The 17,006-nt window shown below is 37.0% G+C and overlaps 1 protein-coding gene across 1 annotated transcript; it reads left to right on the top strand.

The window, feature by feature from the left end:
• The first annotated feature begins 1,311 nt into the window (after positions 1 to 1,311).
• On the top strand, positions 1,312 to 8,674 carry LOC142610848 (uncharacterized protein At5g03900, chloroplastic). The gene is made up of 14 exons (XM_075782802.1): positions 1,312 to 1,871; positions 2,559 to 2,666; positions 2,768 to 2,871; positions 3,000 to 3,083; positions 3,636 to 3,708; positions 3,807 to 3,872; positions 4,791 to 4,880; positions 5,611 to 5,676; positions 5,972 to 6,114; positions 6,200 to 6,286; positions 6,393 to 6,456; positions 7,293 to 7,436; positions 7,793 to 7,956; positions 8,315 to 8,674. The coding sequence occupies exons 1-13, from the start codon at positions 1,476 to 1,478 to the stop codon at positions 7,934 to 7,936; spliced, it is 1,569 nt and encodes a 522-aa protein (XP_075638917.1). The 5' UTR covers positions 1,312 to 1,475; the 3' UTR covers positions 7,937 to 7,956; positions 8,315 to 8,674.
• Positions 8,675 to 17,006: the final 8,332 nt, after the last annotated feature.

Genomic DNA, 17,006 nt, shown 5'->3' with positions numbered 1-17,006 from the left:
TATACAAAACCGTGTACAATCTTTCATTGAATGTACAAATTTATATACATTGAATATACAAAATTATATAGGTTCTTTGAAAGCTGTGTACGTTAAAAGTACAAAATTGCATACATTTTTTTGAAAAATGTGTATTTTTAATATAAAGAATTGTACATTGACTACATTCTTTGAAACATTATATTCGTTGAATAGTATATGTAAGGACACAATTTGCACCTAAATCCAATTATAGAAAGGGAATAGCTCCAAGGAGCCCAATACAATAAATTTGTAGAGAGTGGGTTTGAAATCTATTTTATTATGAGCTTAGATAGCAACAGTAGTGGCCCAAGATCACAAAATGATAATGATGAACTAGTTTGTATGGTGAAAAATTGTCCTCGGACTCAAGCTGAGGAGCTGGTTCTTATATTTCTTCATTCTTAAAAACAAATTACAAATATTCAATTTACAATGTTTTCTCTCTTTTTTCTCCGATCCATTTTTCTCAGGGATCTCTCTCTATTTTATACCTCTTTCTTGTTCTCATTCTCTTCCTCCACGTGTAGGTCTAGATTGATAGTGCTGATATTTGTCTCATCATCGCCTTTCGGAAGTTTTTGGATAGTAGTTGTAAGACTGAAAATCACTGTTCAGACATCACTTCCTCATTAATGCGACCAGAGTTTTAGATGCAAAGCATTCAATGCTGTAGCAGCAGTTTTCCCTTAGATATTTTATAACTGTTCATTTACTTTGTGCTTCCATGAAACGTATCTTCATCAATGGGACCTTCTGGAAATTTGTTTTGGACAAAAAGTAGTAACATCTGGCCGTTGCTTCGTTTAGCCGAGGAGACACCCCTTCTCGTTTGTCCTCGAACAAAAGAACACCCTCGGACAAAACCCATGGCCCAATATGCGCTTTTGGGCATTTTATCCCTACAATATCAAATGTGTACATGCTTAAAAATTGTGTACACGGGATATACAAAAGAATTTAATCTTTAAAAAATTGTGTGTATATATATATATATATATATTTTTTTTTTTTTGATATGCAAAAATTGTATATATTAGTTGTACATAATTGAGTACATCCTTTAAAAAAAAAAACTATGTACGTTTGTTTATACATAATTATATAGAAAAATTGTATAACATTATTAAAAAAAATCTGTGGATAATAATATTGGGTAGGTTGAAGGTACACAAGTTCGATTTAATATTTAATTAATTATTACAACTTTTAAAGAATTATACATTTATATATATTTATAAAAATAAAAAGTCTTATCTAGTATTTAAAAATTTGACTTTTAGGCTTTTTGCTCAATCCAAGAAAAAAAAAAATCCAAAGCTCCTACCTATTCTGAACCACAAGCCCAGAGACACCACTTCAGTTCAGTAAAGAACTGTGCGAAGCCATCTCTTCCATTTCCATGGCCAAAACTTAGAGAGAAAAAAACAAAACAAAAAAAGGTTTCAAATTCAATGGCCTCAATTTCCACATGCTTCACAATATCACCAAATTGTGGCCTCTACTTTAATTCAAGACCCTCTAATTCCCCTAGACCTCCAATCCAATTTCAAACGCCACCAGTTTCTCTCGGAATCGCCTGGAAAGTTCGGGAGCCTAGGGTTTTGTCACGTGCCGGAGCTGCGAAAGCGAGCAGCAGCGTCGATGTCGCTTCTTCGACGATAAGGCCCGGAGGTGCGGTGGAGAGCGACAAGCTGCCGTCCGATGTGAGAAAGCGAGCTATGGACGCCATCGATGCTTGCGGAGGTAGAGTTACCATCGGTGACGTGGCGAGCAGAGCTGGCCTCAAGTTGAATGAAGCTCAGAAGGCCTTGCAAGCGCTTGCTTCTGACACCAATGGCTTCTTGGAGGTACACACTCACATTTTTGTATGTATGTGAAATGTGAAATGTGTTTGTGTAATTGTGTATTTGAATTTAACTCTCTGTTCGTTTCGACTAAAAATAGTTTATAGAAGGATAAATTGATTCATTTTCCTGTATTTGGTTGCTACCTTGGAATTGAGCCTGAAATCATTTTCAATTATATGAGGAAAGACTTTCATTCGTGAAAACAAGCTCCAAATGGGAAATATTATCTATTTATTACAGACCCCAAAATTTGCATCTAAGAAAAAAATTTAGTGAGAAAAGTGAGTTGTTTGATAACAAAAAAAAAAAGAAGTAATTTGGGGGAAAGTCAATGGTCAGTCAATGATAGTCAATGGTTGGTCGGTCTGTGAACAAAGAGAGTGGAGGTGAAGAGAGAGAAGTTACTAATGGGAGAGTTTTTTTGTGGTGTGGAGTTTATTTGTGATGATTTGTCGAGTATATAACATTCCGGAATACGGTCTTACCAAACATTAAAAAGTGAAGAATACATTTTCTGCTGAAACATACAGAGCATAAGGCTTCTTCTTTTTTGATAGGCAATAAATGGAGTGTTAGATTATGTGTAGAGTCTAAGTTGGGAGTGGTGGTACATTTGCTTGGTTAGATATAGTATTGGAGTTCTTGATTTCGTGATTGCAATTGTTTTTTCAAGATGGTCTCTAACAGGTATCAGACGAGGGTGACGTGCTCTATGTTTTCCCGAAAGATTATCGCACAAAGCTTGCGGCCAAGTCATTTAGAATCAAAGTTGAGCCTTTGTTTGAGAAGGCCAAGGTGTTGATTCTTGTTACTATTTTGGTGTTGAGATTAGGTTTACTAGGAAATAATGGTTTATTTTATTTTAACTTGTGCTTGGTGTAAATTTGAATTGACAGGCCACGACTGAGTATCTAGTAAGGGTTTCCTTTGGTACTGCACTGATTGCTTCAATTGTTCTTGTTTATACCACGATTATTGCACTTCTTTCTAGTAGTAGAAGGTAATCTTTGGAATTTTAGTTTTTCAAATCATTCATATGTTCTTATCTTGATAAGATGTCCATTTTTTTTTAAAAGAAGAATAAACCCCTTGAATATGAAGACAATGATAGTGGAATTTTGTTGACAGTGAAGATGATAGTCGTGGAAGACGTGGAGGCCGATCCTATGACTCGGGATTTACTTTTTACCTCAGTCCAGCAGACCTGTTCTGGTAATATTTTTGTACTTTCAGACTTTTGAGGGGTGTATTAAAGATCTTGCATTTCATAAGAATGTAAATGCAGGGGCAAGGGTTGACTGGTTGGCCATTTAGTTTCAAATGGTCCAGTTGATCTGACAAATGGTATTTGAGGGGATCACAATGTGAAATTTTAAGGTTATTAAAAAATTATTGTGAGATTTGCTCATTGGTATTGTCTGGTGTTTATAATATGGTATAATGGCAAGCTTGAATGTTTAATCATTCATGCGTATGTGAGAGTGGTCTTTTAAATGTCTCCCTGATGAAGTGTTTTTGGGGAGAGATACATGTGAGGATCATTTGGCTGTTTTTATTGTGGCGAACTGGTGATCATAAATTTATTTGTTCTTATTAGACTTTTTGGGGGTAAATGGATGATATTAGTTGAGGATAAAGATTTGTATATATGATATTTCTGTCTAGAAAAGGATGAACATTGGCTTTCAAATTGAGTTTCATGCAAGTGAACACTTGAATGTTGAAGAGCCTTATGTAACCTCTTTGTTGTTTTATTTTATCAAGGTACTGGGATCCTTATTACTATAGGAGGCGAAGAATACAAACAGATGATAACAAGATGAACTTCATTGAATCTGTATGTGATTAAAGGGAGTCTTATTTTTATTTGTTGCTGGCTATCTCCTACTGTTGATAAAAGAAAATATATTCACTTTATAAATGATTATCTTTTAGATATTCTCATTCGTGTTTGGGGATGGTGATCCAAATCAAGGAATCGAAGAAGAGAGATGGAAGTTGGTAATATTTGAGCACTTAATTTGTCTGTTGCTTTTAACATTTTATATAAGCCCATTGGTTGTTGGTGTTGCTATTAGTTTTTTCCCTTGTCAAAGTCATATATCATTTAGATTTTTTTATAGTAAACTCTTCCCTCTCTTGAGTGTTATGATATACCTCCATTTTCTTTGTGTGTCTCATTCCAAAAAGAGCAGTTTAGTGAGGCCAAAATAACCTATCAAACAAAAAAGAAGAAGCGGGGATATAATTAGTGATGATATTTATTGGAAAGTTAAGACAGTTATTCTGATGCAAAGTTTCAAAAGAGCTTGTGTGCAAGAAATATAAAGAACACACCAACCTTAATCTTTAGCACCTGGAGCTGCCTGAACTCTAGGCTTCACCACTTAAGAGTTTCCTGGCATTACCGCCAAACTAGGGAAAATCTCTAATAGAATTTTATTCATAAAAAATCGACATACCAATTAGTGTTGTCTATATATAGTCCCAATTTACATCAAATAAGGAAGGAAATGAACTCAACTAAATTAGTAATCAAATCCATAACCCCTCAAATTCAAATCAAATCCTATAATTTAGACCAATGGAATCTCTCTGTCTCTCTCAAAGACACACATGCACACACAAAAACATTACAGATAATAATATATTGTTTTATGTTAAAAAATAAATAAATTGAAAAAAAAGGTGCCAATGTTCTTTGGACCAAATTGTGTCCTCTCTGGATAAGTAAGGCATTGAGGGTCAGGTTACAGGTTTGACTTCTTATGGGGGGCGTGAGTTGTAGTAAAGAAAAAGGAGAGAAAAGGAAAGATATAATTATAGGTCTGCATGGGAATGTAGAACTTGGAAAAATAAAAAATGAAAAGGGAAGAAGAATGCAATAATTTAATCATTTTCCTTAATATGCATATGCAGATTGGGCAATACATATCCTCCAATGGTGGTGTTGTCACAGCTGAAGAACTTGCTCCATATCTTGACGTAGAAAGTACAGGGGCTACTACGGTATGTTCATGTTTGGTGTAACCTATTTGTCATGAGTTATGTGTTTGTTCTTTTTGCCCTTGAATTTGGAGTGCTAGTACATTCATTTAATTTAGTTTTATTTAATTCTGAAAGTCAAAATTGTATTTTATTGTTCAATTCTGTAATATTGATGTGGGAAGCACAAATTTATATTTTATTTTAATTTAGTTTTATTTAATTTTGGAAGTCAAAATTGTATTTTATTGGTCAATTATAATTTTTTTTAAAGTTAACTAGGGTATTGGTCTTTTATTAATTTTCTAGAGTCAAGGTTATTTTTGTAATTCAATAATTGGGATTTCCCAAGGTATTAAAATTATGATTTCCTAACTCAATTAGAATCAGGTTTAAGTCATATTTCAGCACAATATTGTATTCCTACAGAAACAATTAACAATTTGATTGTTTTAATAAAGTTTCTCTTGAAATTTGTCGAATGGGTTGGTGCTAACTCCAACCAACCTTAGGTGCTGACTTCTAGTTTTGTTCTCTCTTGCTTGGTACTGATTTCTAAGTTATCTATCTTTTATTTTCTATTATTCAAGTTGTCAAATATTAAGTTACATATTTAATGTTCTTTTTTATCATTCCTGGACGTGGCATCAATCAATAAACTCCTAATAGACTAATTGAAAATATCAGTCATTCAGTTCTTACATTGCATATATGCTATTTTTTTTAACTTATTTCCTTTTTTTGTTGGTTCCAGAATGATGATTCATACATCTTACCTGTTCTTTTGCGGTTTGATGGTCAACCTGAAATAGATGAAGAGGTATGTTAGAACAATTTATTGGAATAAAATTATATGGTCTCTATTCTCTTGTCCAGATAATATATGTGTCAATATGAAGAAGTCTGCAGAATGCAGTTTGTTGTGACCTTGGATTGTTTCATCTCTTAAGAAACTATGATATTACATCACATTAATTATATTTGTATTATGGGTAGTGTTGATATGCATGCCCTCATATCTTAATGCTGATACTGCAACCTGTGAGATTTTCACACATCTTGTTATCTGGCATGAAAAGGTTTTGTTTACATTTACCTGTTTTCTTTTAATGCAGGGAAATATTCTGTATCGTTTTCCGTCTCTACAGCGTACAGCTTCTTCTCAAAGAAGTGGACGAAAGGAATATGTGGGAAGAAGATGGACTGATTGGATTGGAGGGATTGAGAAGTTTTTCAATGAGAGGAAATGGCAATTCAGGTTCTTTATTGTCCCCCCCAATTATGTGGTAAAATTTTCCATCTGTGATTCAATTATTATATGGATACTTTTTTCTGCTTTGCAGCAAAACTAGCACTTCAGAAAGAGCAATGGTAATTGGTCTAGGTGGACTTAACCTTTTTGGTATTATTATTCTTGGAACCATGTTGAAGTAAGTACAAATATCTTGTGAATAATTCTTACTCGTTGCTTTTCCTATATGTTGCTCTAGTATCCCCACCTTATTTTTATTTATTTATTTTTGTTTCTATTTGAAGGGATATTGCAGTTAAACCTAACGGGTTGATTAAATTCGTCACTGACATATTTCCTCTCCTTCAGGTATGATTTGTTGTCTCGAATTCAAAATGAATAAGCAGCTTTCTGTGATTGTGCTGTCCAAGAATCTAATGACTTACAGTGAGAGAGTGATTTATATTTTGTTTTTAGAGGAAAGGTCAAAGTAGTCCTTGAGTTATTTAGGGCAAGAGAAATATGCTTGATCGATTTACTCTTTGGTGAATAATTATGGATTTCTGTTATTTGTGTTTGTGTATCCATTCACTTGATGTCAAGTATTCATTCTAGTCTGTTATCACACACGAGTGAGCGCACATACGCACAAAAAGAAGGTATCCATTGTAATCAGTTTGTAATATTATTGCATTTAAAAATTGGTGGCTAACAACACTTGTGCTTTGTCAAGTTCTTAACAAATATCATTGTGGCATTATCACATTGCTCCCATATTTGATGGGTATCTAAAATTTGCAATTAATTACAGTTACCAATCAAGCAAACTTCACTGACGTGCTGGCGGTTCCGAGGGTTGCAATTTTTGAATTTTGTATCTGTCCTTTGTAGCAATTTTACATATCCAGTAATGGAATCTGTGATTCACCACATCCACGTTTGGCTTTCTTCAACTATTGAGAATCTAAACATGCTTTCATGGTATAAAACTTATAATTAATGAGAAAAAAGTTGTTTGCTGGTGAAATCATATCCAAGTACTTGCTGAAATTGTATTCTTTTAGCAATTTTTAAATTTTTTTTTTATTGTGTTGGTGTCACTCATTTTTCTGCAAAGATAAGATTGATGCCTTTGGTTTTGGGCAATGTTATCAAATGTTGTTTTAACTTTGCTTGCATCTATTTATTGAATGATAACTCTGCAGATTTATGCTGGTTCTTTCTTTGCAATTCCTTTGGTCCGGTGGTTTATCGTTCGCAATAGGAATGCTGAAATAGAAAAGAGAAATCAAGCCAGGCAACTGCGTGCTCGAGCACTTGAATCGCCTGATGTCTCCTTAAGGCGGAAGGTAACTGCATTAGTGTTTATCCAGGGGGCCAAAAAAAAAAAAGAAAAAAAAAAGAAAGGTTAAAGACTTTCTCTTTGTTGCTGATGTGTCAGGTGGTTAAATAAAAGGTTGTACCAAGTCCAAAAATCTCCATCTACCTAATGCTATGTGAATAGTGTTTATGAAAAAACGGCCATGTGCATCCATTATTACTACAACTGATATACAATTTTAGTCTCATTTTTATTTATAGGGGCTTATACATTTAATTGTGCTGTGGGACTTGGTCTTAGACTTGAATGACATCATTGTCTTAATCTGTGTGTTGGATTTTCCTTATAAATTTTTTTTTGATTAATTATCATTTTATTGTCCAGCTCCTTAGTGCTCGGGACATGGCCCAGAGAACAGTCATAGGGCAGGATCGAATTGTCTACAGCACTGACAGGGACTTAATTGAGCAAGATTACGAGGCCCGGGAATGGGATACGAGATTTCGAGAGATAGAGAAGTCAGATTGAACCAAGGCCATTGTAACTCGGTAAAGTTAACATTTCTAGCCTTTGATGAGAGAGTGAGAGAGATTGTAGTCCTAATGATACATTTGAATATAATGTTAAGCACTTGCATGACGCTACGATTTGTAACCAGTCCCCTGCAGATTTTCATATAGGTGCTTGTTGGTTCCTGGGGTGTGATGCAAGCCATTTTTCTTAGCTATTAACTAGCTGTGATGCACAGATTTAAATTTGAGACAATACATTTGGGTTTGCAAAAACTAAGTATAACTAGATTTAGTAATTGCTAAAATTTCCCAGGGCAATGAATCCTTGGATTTTATTGTCATCATGGTGCTCTCTCACTTAATAATTACTCCATTGTTGCATATGTAATCTCAGGTACTTGAGCTCGCAGCATTCTTCGTTGAGAACTTTAGAGTATCATTTTAGTGTGCAACCTCCAAGTTGAGTCCTACTGGTAGTAATTGCAGTATGAGTAGGATGGATTCTGCAGTCTCCTGAGGTAACAAGGAATGCAGCTTGGATAGCAATGATGCCTTGTGGTATAATTTCAATTGGATTTATTATATCCTCCAATTGCCATATACAAATGAAGATGGGTCATTACTGTGAAATTACCATACGCCAATGACAGTATTTAATAGTATCATTTGCTTCATATTTGAAACTTAGGATTTCCTAATACATTTGATTGTGAAGTTCATCTCAGAATGTAATTATTATTATTATTATTTTTGAGTTACTTGTTCCAGATTGTTGGGACGAAAACCAGGTTAGGGGGTGCTGGGACCGAATACAACTCTCATTTGTACCTATTACTTCTTTGTAGTGAATTGAAATGAATGCTGACTTACACACACACCAAAAAAAAGGGCAATGGAATGGAAGTAGCACTAAGTTTTATAGAAACTAGTTGTAAACTCACACGATGCGAAAGAAAATGTAATGAAATTATTTTATGAGAATACCGTGTAAAATTTGTAGGTTAAATAGTGCATGTATTATTTTAAAGTATTTTCTATTTTTATAAGTTTTATGCAATGAAAGATATAATGTATATTACATGCATGCATACGCATACATACATATATATATATAATAAAAATATTTAAACTACATAATTATATTGTTGTTTTATAAATGGAGAAGATGTTATTAGAAGTTTTTCTTTAAAAAAAAAAAAAACTAAAATCTGTTGATTAATTTGAACATATCCAAAATATTTATAAAAAATTGTATGCCTCTATTCCAAGGAACAAATGCAATATATTACATTGAATATAAATGATTATAAGTTTAGAATGGTAGAATTTCTTTTTTCTTTCCAAATATAAATATAATACCTATATTATTGGAACTTGAATTTTAAGGTAATATTTTTTTTTAATATTTCTTATTTTTATTGCTTTTTTAGGGTCCATATCTCTAATTTCTAATACTTATTTTGTTTGTAATTTTTGTCAAAAATTAAATAGTTTGGCTCAAATAAAATAAAATATCATACTTTTTTAACCCAAAAATTAAAAAGAAAAAAAAAACTTAAAACTAAAAAATTGACCTACAGAAAAGAATCAATTTAAGGCCCAATTAGTCAAAATGAATCGAAATGAACTAAATGGACAAAAGTAAACCAAATGAACTAAAGTGGATTGAATTAAACAAGAGTAGACTGAATGAACCTAAGTGGATTGAAATGAATTAAAATGGACCGAATAAACCTAAATGGACTGATATACTACGTTAATGTGTAAATATTATATAGATTTATAATACTTATAAGTAGTAGAATTTATAGACCAAATTGGACCTAAGTGGACCGAATAGACCTAAGTGCACTAAAATTGACTGAATTGGACCTAGTTGAATGAATGGACCGAAGTAAAACAAAATGACCTAAGTCGACCGAAATGCTATACTAATTTGTAGATATTATATAGATTTGTAAGACTTATATGTAGTAAAATTTCTACTAACTACATTATCACTAAAAAATAATTAAGAATTTGTTTATTTTATTTTGCTATTGATGTGAAACTAACCAATCATATCACTCTCATAAATTTTTTAGCTAATAAACTATATCATTTAAATGTTCTTTATATATTAAAATTTTAAATGAAAACATTCATAAGATATTATTAAAAGTTTTTATTGTTTGATTAGTATTAATTTAAAAAAATGCTTAAATGACTTCATATACTAACAGATTTGGACAAAATAATTAAATTAACTCATTTAGTTATTTACTAATTGATCTTATAATTGAAATGGATCAAAGTAGACCAAATAGACCAAAATGCAACTGTAATGTGACTCAATAAGAGTGTAACAACAATAAATGATACACTTCAGTTTTAAAGTATTATATAGATATAGTCATATAGATGACATTCAATTTAGCGAGAGAAATAAACTTTTTAGTGTGCTAAATCATCAAAGCTTCAATATAGCTCTGAACATCAGCCATATTTGAACTAACTAGCAAGTCGCATTACCAATATTGTATTATAGTAAGATTTTATAGGATTTTAGAGGGTGGTGGCAATGGCAAATCTGCCCTTAGAACTCCCCCTCCCCCAGCCCCCCCCCCCAACAAAAAAAAAAAAAAACTGTTTGGAATGTGTCTATTCAATTGCCTCCATTTGGTATATCTAAGATAGAGACCAGATTATTGAGAGGCAGATGAAATTCCTTTCTCCACTTTGCCCTCTTCTATCAAGGCCCTTAAAAAGTTTAATGAAGTTATCATTTGATAGTTTTTGTTATATACATGTTTTGTGAGCATGTGGTGTGTCACATGTGAAAGCCTGTCTATTATTACCTTACATTTTTTTTTTTTTTTTGATAAGTAACGAGAAAATTTTATTAAAAAATGAATACTAGCCAACCCGAGTACATTGGGAATGTACTATGGGGGCATAAATCAAAAACCAAGATTACAACGATCAAGTAAAACAGGAATGGAAGAACAAGAAAAATGACAAAAAACCACACTCCAATCTAGTAGAGTGTGTAAGAAAGAAGACTTAATCTCTAAAATAGAGCGTTCACAGCCCTCAAAGCATCTCGCATTCCTTTCGCGCCAAATACACCATAACACGCAATGAGGCACAATTCTCCACAACTCTATATTTCTATGTCTTCCAAACTTACCTTGCCACGACTCAAACAACTCAATAACCTTCTGAGGCATAACCCAATGAATTCCAAACAAGCAAAACACCAACGACCACAACTCACAAGCAATGGGGCAATGAAGAAGAAGATGATCCACCGACTCCCCACAATTCTTACACATGTAGCACCAATTAAGAACAATCACGCAGCGTTTACGAAGATTATCTGTTGTTAAAATCTTACCTAAAGAAGCAGCCCACGAAAAGAAAGCTACCCTTGGAGGAACCTTCGATTTCCAAATCAACTTCCAAGGGAATGATAAGTTGCTATGAGGGTAGAAAGAAAGATAGAATCCACGAACCTCAAAACCTCTACTCCTTGCTGGCTTCCAACACAACCGATCTGGACCCAATCCCCTTACCGTCGAAGAGTAAACCATATCCATGAAACAATCAAAAGATTCTTGTTCCCAATCTTGTGGAAGACGACAAAATTTAGCATCCCAATGCATCCTCCCACCAGACCAACACATAATCTCCGCTACTGAAGAATCCTTTGTTCGACAAATACAATAGAGTTCCGGAAAAGCCTCTTGGAGAGTACGATCTCCGCACCATACATGCTTCCAGAACTTCACTCGAGTACCGTCCCCTACATCATACTGAATTAGTTTAGAAAAACTCATCCAACCACTCCTAATATGTCTCCACAAACTAACGCCATAAGCACTGGTCACCTTTTTTGTGCACCAACCACCCCAATCATTCCCATATTTCACTTCTATAACCCTCCTCCAAAGAGCATCGGTCTCCAACCCATACCTCCATAACCATTTCCCTAACAAGGCAACATTAAAACTCCTCAAACTTCTGATACCCAACCCTCCAACCTCGCATCTACACACTCCGAGCCCAACCGACCAAGTGTAATTTAGATTCCCCATTAATACCACTCCACAAAAAGTCCCGTTGTAGCTTCTCCATACGATTTGCCACCTTCCCAGGTAAAGGCAGAAGGAAAAGGAAATATGTAGGTAAGGAGGAGAGGGTACTTTTAATAAGAGTTACCTTACCCCCCTTAGATAGATACAACCTCTTCCACCCTGCTAATCTCCTTTCCATCTTCTCCAGAATAGGGTTCCAAATTGACAACTCCTTAAACTTAGCTCCTAATGGTAGCCCCAAGTATCTCAATGGAAGAGAGGATTGCCTACAACCCAACATCCCCACCAAAACATCCATATTGTAAACCACCCCTATAGGGACCAACTCAGATTTCCCCAAATTAATCCTTAAACCTGAGACCTCCTCAAATCTAGCCAGGATTGCTCTCAAACACGCTATATGCAAGGGATCAGCATCACAAAAAATAAGAGTGTCATCGCAAACAAAAGACGAGACACCATCACCGAGTTACCACCGTATTACCTACAAGAAAGCCCGAAACCGACCTACCATAATAGCCACTTCCAACATACGACTCAAACCCTCCATAACAATATCAAAAAGCAACGAGACAAGGGGTCCCCTTGCCGAATCCCCCTAGTACTACCAAAAAAATCGAAGGACTACCATTGATCGAATGGAGAATTTAACAAGTAGATATGCAACACATTATCCATTTTCTCCATTTCTCTGAAAACCCACATCGCTGAAGCATATACATTAAGAAACCCCAACTCACATGGTCATATGCCTTCTCCACATCCAACTTACACAACACTCCTGGAACACCTGACTTCAATCTACTATCAATACATTCCCAAGCAATCAAAAAGGAGTCCAAAATCTGTCTACCTTTCACAAATGCATTCTGAGAATTTGAGATAAGCCCATGTGCCACCCTTTTGAGCCGATTGGCCAACACTTTAGAAATAATCTTATAGATCCCACCAACTAAGCTAATAGGCCGAAAATCCTTAATCTCCACAGCATCCACCTTTTTAGGAATAAGAACAAGGAAAGAAGCGTTAAGGCTCTTCTCAAACACAGCCTGAGTATAAAATTTTTGAAACACTGCCATAATTTCAGCTTTCAAAATACACCAACAAGACTGAAAGAACGCCATAGAAAAACCATCCGGGCCAGGAGCCTTATCACCCTTAAAGTCACTAATCACCCCATACACCTCTTCCTCATCAAACGGCCTATCTAGCCAAATTGCATCCTCCTCCGAGATACAAGAGAACTCCACATCATCTAATAAAGGTCTATGAGCCACAGTTTCAGCATATAGCTGCCTATAGAAATGAGAAATACCACCTGCTATAGCCTCCTGATCTGAGGACAATTCTCCATCCACCATAAGCCTATTAATGGAATTAACTCTTCTGTGAGAGTTAGCTATACGATGAAAGAATTTGGTATTCCTGTCTCCTTCTCTAATACAAAGGACTCTAGACTTCTGCCTCCAACAGATTTCCTTCATCAAAGTAACTTTTTCTAATTCCCCTCGAACTCTCTCCAACTCCAGCCTTTCCTCCACAACTAAATCTCGACTATCCTCAATCATCTCTAAGTCATTAAGCTCTTGCCACAATTTTCTTACCCGATCCTCAACATTTCCAAAATCCTCCACATTCCATTTCTTCAAGTCATTTTTCAAAAGCTTCAATTTAGTGGCCAACACAAAACTCGGCGCTCCTTGGACATTATAAGATTCCCACCAAGCGCGCACCCTCTCCACGAAACCCTCCTCATTAAGCCACATATTCTCAAATCGAAACGGCCTCCTACCTCTCTGAAAAGAACCACCCTCAAGCACAATCGGGAAATGATCAGATAACAACCTAGGCAAGCGTTGTTGAGAGACAGATGGAAACTTATCCTCCCAATCGCGTAAAACAAAAACCGGTCCAGCCGAGCCTTCGAAGCATCCTCTGGAGCATTAGACCATGTGTAAGATCCCCCTTGATGCGTGATATCGATGAGGCCTTGCTCAGAAATAAAATGGGATAACTCCCTCATAGCCGCAAGAAAAGAGGTTACACTGCAACGCTCGAAGGAAACCTTACCACATTAAAGTCACCACCCACACACCATGGGACATTCCACCAATCGTTCAAACCACATAATTCTTCCCACAAGAACCTTCTTTCTCTCACGTAATTAGGACCATAAATGCCGTAAAAAGCCCAAACAAATTGATCCGACACACTTGTAAATCTACAAGAAACCGAAAAACGCCCCACAAACCTTCCTCCTCTTTATTCACAACCCGTGTATCCCACATCGCAACACCCCCGTAAGCTCCACGAGAGCCTAGATAGGACCAATCGACATGTTGACCCCTCCACAAACTACGAGTCACACCTCTAGTTATCAACTCCATTTTAGTTTCTTGAAGGCAAATAACATCCGCTTCCATCTCCCCGACCAAATTACGAACCCGAAGCCTTTTATCCCGATCATTCACTCCCTCTAACATTCCAAGAAATAATCTTCAAATTCATTGGTGAACCACCACAAACCCCCTCTCCTTACTTACATTCCTCTCGTTTCGATGAACCAACCTCGACATTCATAGATGTCAATAAATTCTTCAACTCCCGCCGACCTTTTCCCCGCCCGACCTCGCCATGTTTCATTTGATCATTGACTCGCCTTAAGCTTTTTATCCTTTTTCCTCGGCCTCTATAGCCAGCAATAAACCCGTAATTTGCTCCTCAAAACCTTCCAACGAAGTGCCCACTGATTTTCTAAAAGCCTTAATCCGATTTGTTACCCATAGCGATAAATTATCACCATCAATCGACTCCATACACCTACCCCCCGGCTCAGAACTACACTCCAATTCCAAAGGAACTTCTGTGGCCAGAGGTACCACAACTAGAGGCTTGCCACTACACTCCCGATTCATCGGCCTCTCATTAAAATCCCCCATCTCCTCCTCTGCCTCCTTAACAATAGACCAAGTATCAACGAACCCATCACAGTCCTCTGCCCAACTAACCATCTGACCGTCATTGATAAAAGAATCATCACCTGTTACAGTCTCTACATCAGTGAATGAACACTCCGACACACTTTCTGGAGAAAGATATAGAGATAACGGAATCACTACTTGTCGACCATCCCTCAACTGGAGCATCCACTCTTTGGAATTACCCCATGATTTGTCCAACTCACTGACCCAATCCCTAATAGTGGGAGAAGGATGAATTACCACCTTACCAGCAGAAGCCTCCTGCTCCATCACTCTTACCTCCTGACCAAATACTTCATCATCCACATCCTTCGTTGTCACCGGAAATGACGACCTCTCACCCATCTTTTCTAACAGGTCCCCTGCCACCAACACCTCCGTCTCCGGCAGCTCCACCGAGGGACATATCGTAGCTAGTGGTGCTGAAACCACTTCACCTTCAGCATGGACCCCTTCCGCTGTCATCGGCCGGGGGCACTCGTGCCGCCCTTCGAGCTCACCGGCATGCTCGACCCACTTCCGCCAGCACTTTCCGGTGCCGATGAGGAAGAATCCGAGCCCATATTGACCATCGGAGCCACCGTCGGCCTACTCTGTGGTAAAGAGTCGATCGTCGGACACGCTAGGAGCACCTTAGCACTCGCACCCATTGCGAATGAACTCGGCTCGCACCGGACTCTAACTTACCATCCCCAACAAACGGGCCCGTAAAACTGGCCGGAAATGTTTTCGAGCCGCCGGAGCAAGCCCTTGCCTCAAAAACAAATGGGCTATTCAATAATGGGCCGAATATCTCTTAGTCCGCCCGGGCTTCGAAGGCCCATCGACCATTCCTTTATTCACAAGCAGTGATCCTTACGTGCCACCCACTTTACAAACCTTGCTTATCACCCCCGTAACGTTGCCAAGACACCCGCCTCTTACCAAATTCATTTATTTCCACAAATAAACCTTTCCCTAACCAAATGCCTCCTACTTCGACGCTCCTTACCAAAAATTCATTCGAATTCAAATTATGCCTGAAATTATTATGTTCCAGGATTTTCTCCTTGGACCTAGCATCACCATTACTACCACGGAGACTCACCTCCACACCACTCACGGCAATCGGTAAACCATTATCCGCCGGAACTTCAACAGCCACCACCTTACTCCCAACTTCGACTCCTGAGGTCGCGTTGTGTTCTCCACTACATGAAACTTCCCTATCTCCCTAACGGGGCCGATGCAACCGCTTCCTTGCTTGCACGTACTCGCTTTTACCGTTTCTGGATATGACCGAGAAGGGTGACACACTGAACCCGACTTAGCCTTGTACGGTAAAGCTTTTGAACCCAACGCATAATGAGAAGGTTCCAACATTCTCCGTAATTCAATTCCGAAAGCCCTCCATCCCTGTTGTGCCTTGCCTGCAGGAATAATGATCGATCTTCTCATCCCGCCCACTTTTAATTCTGTTACTAGAATAAATTGTCCAAACAGGTTAGAACCCCGTTGCACTGTGTAGGCGGTGTCACCATCCCTGAGCGTGAAGAAGTGTTTGGGGTTAACCCCAATCACCGTTTGTTCCAAGTTCTGCATTAACCAACGTGCTGCGTTCCTACCCATAAAAACTGAGTGCATGAAATACTTCCCTCTTTCAAAAATCTTAAGGGAGAAGAAATTCCCCCCTTCCTCAACCACCAACTGAAACAACTTCGATTCAATAAAAAAACTGCGAAATCCACCCATATCAATCCAAACTAGAAAAGAAACATTAAACGGACACAAACTTTCTGACTTAGTAACATATTCTCTTATTCCATGTTCAAGCGTCAAATATCTGTCATCATTGCCATGATCATGATTACCTTACCTATTTTACACTGTATATTCCTTATACAATATTGAACCTCTAATTGGGGAGGGGCTGAAGCTATTATAGTCATATTTCAAATCTATCATGTGGATGAATCTATGAGAAGTGAGAGCTGGAGTTCCTTTCAACAAAGATTGTACACAACATTTTAACCTTTTTGGACCCAAGATA

Source organism: Castanea sativa, chromosome 9 (assembly GCF_040712315.1).
Source record: "Castanea sativa cultivar Marrone di Chiusa Pesio chromosome 9, ASM4071231v1".
NCBI classification, from domain to species: Eukaryota; Viridiplantae; Streptophyta; class Magnoliopsida; order Fagales; family Fagaceae; genus Castanea; species Castanea sativa.
The sequence above is the reverse complement of the archived record's forward strand: the minus strand, read 5'-3'. Positions and strand labels throughout refer to the sequence as shown.

Excerpts from the sequence above, each read along its gene's own strand:
- LOC142610848 (XM_075782802.1), top strand. The coding sequence starts at position 1,476 with ATGGCCTCAATTTCCACATGCTTCACAATATCACCAAATTGTGGCCTC. Across the intron at positions 4,881-5,610 it reads AAAGTACAGGGGCTACTACG|AATGATGATTCATACATCTT; the intron begins GTATGTTCATGT and ends TGTTGGTTCCAG. Across the intron at positions 6,287-6,392 it reads ATTCTTGGAACCATGTTGAA|GGATATTGCAGTTAAACCTA; the intron begins GTAAGTACAAAT and ends TTCTATTTGAAG.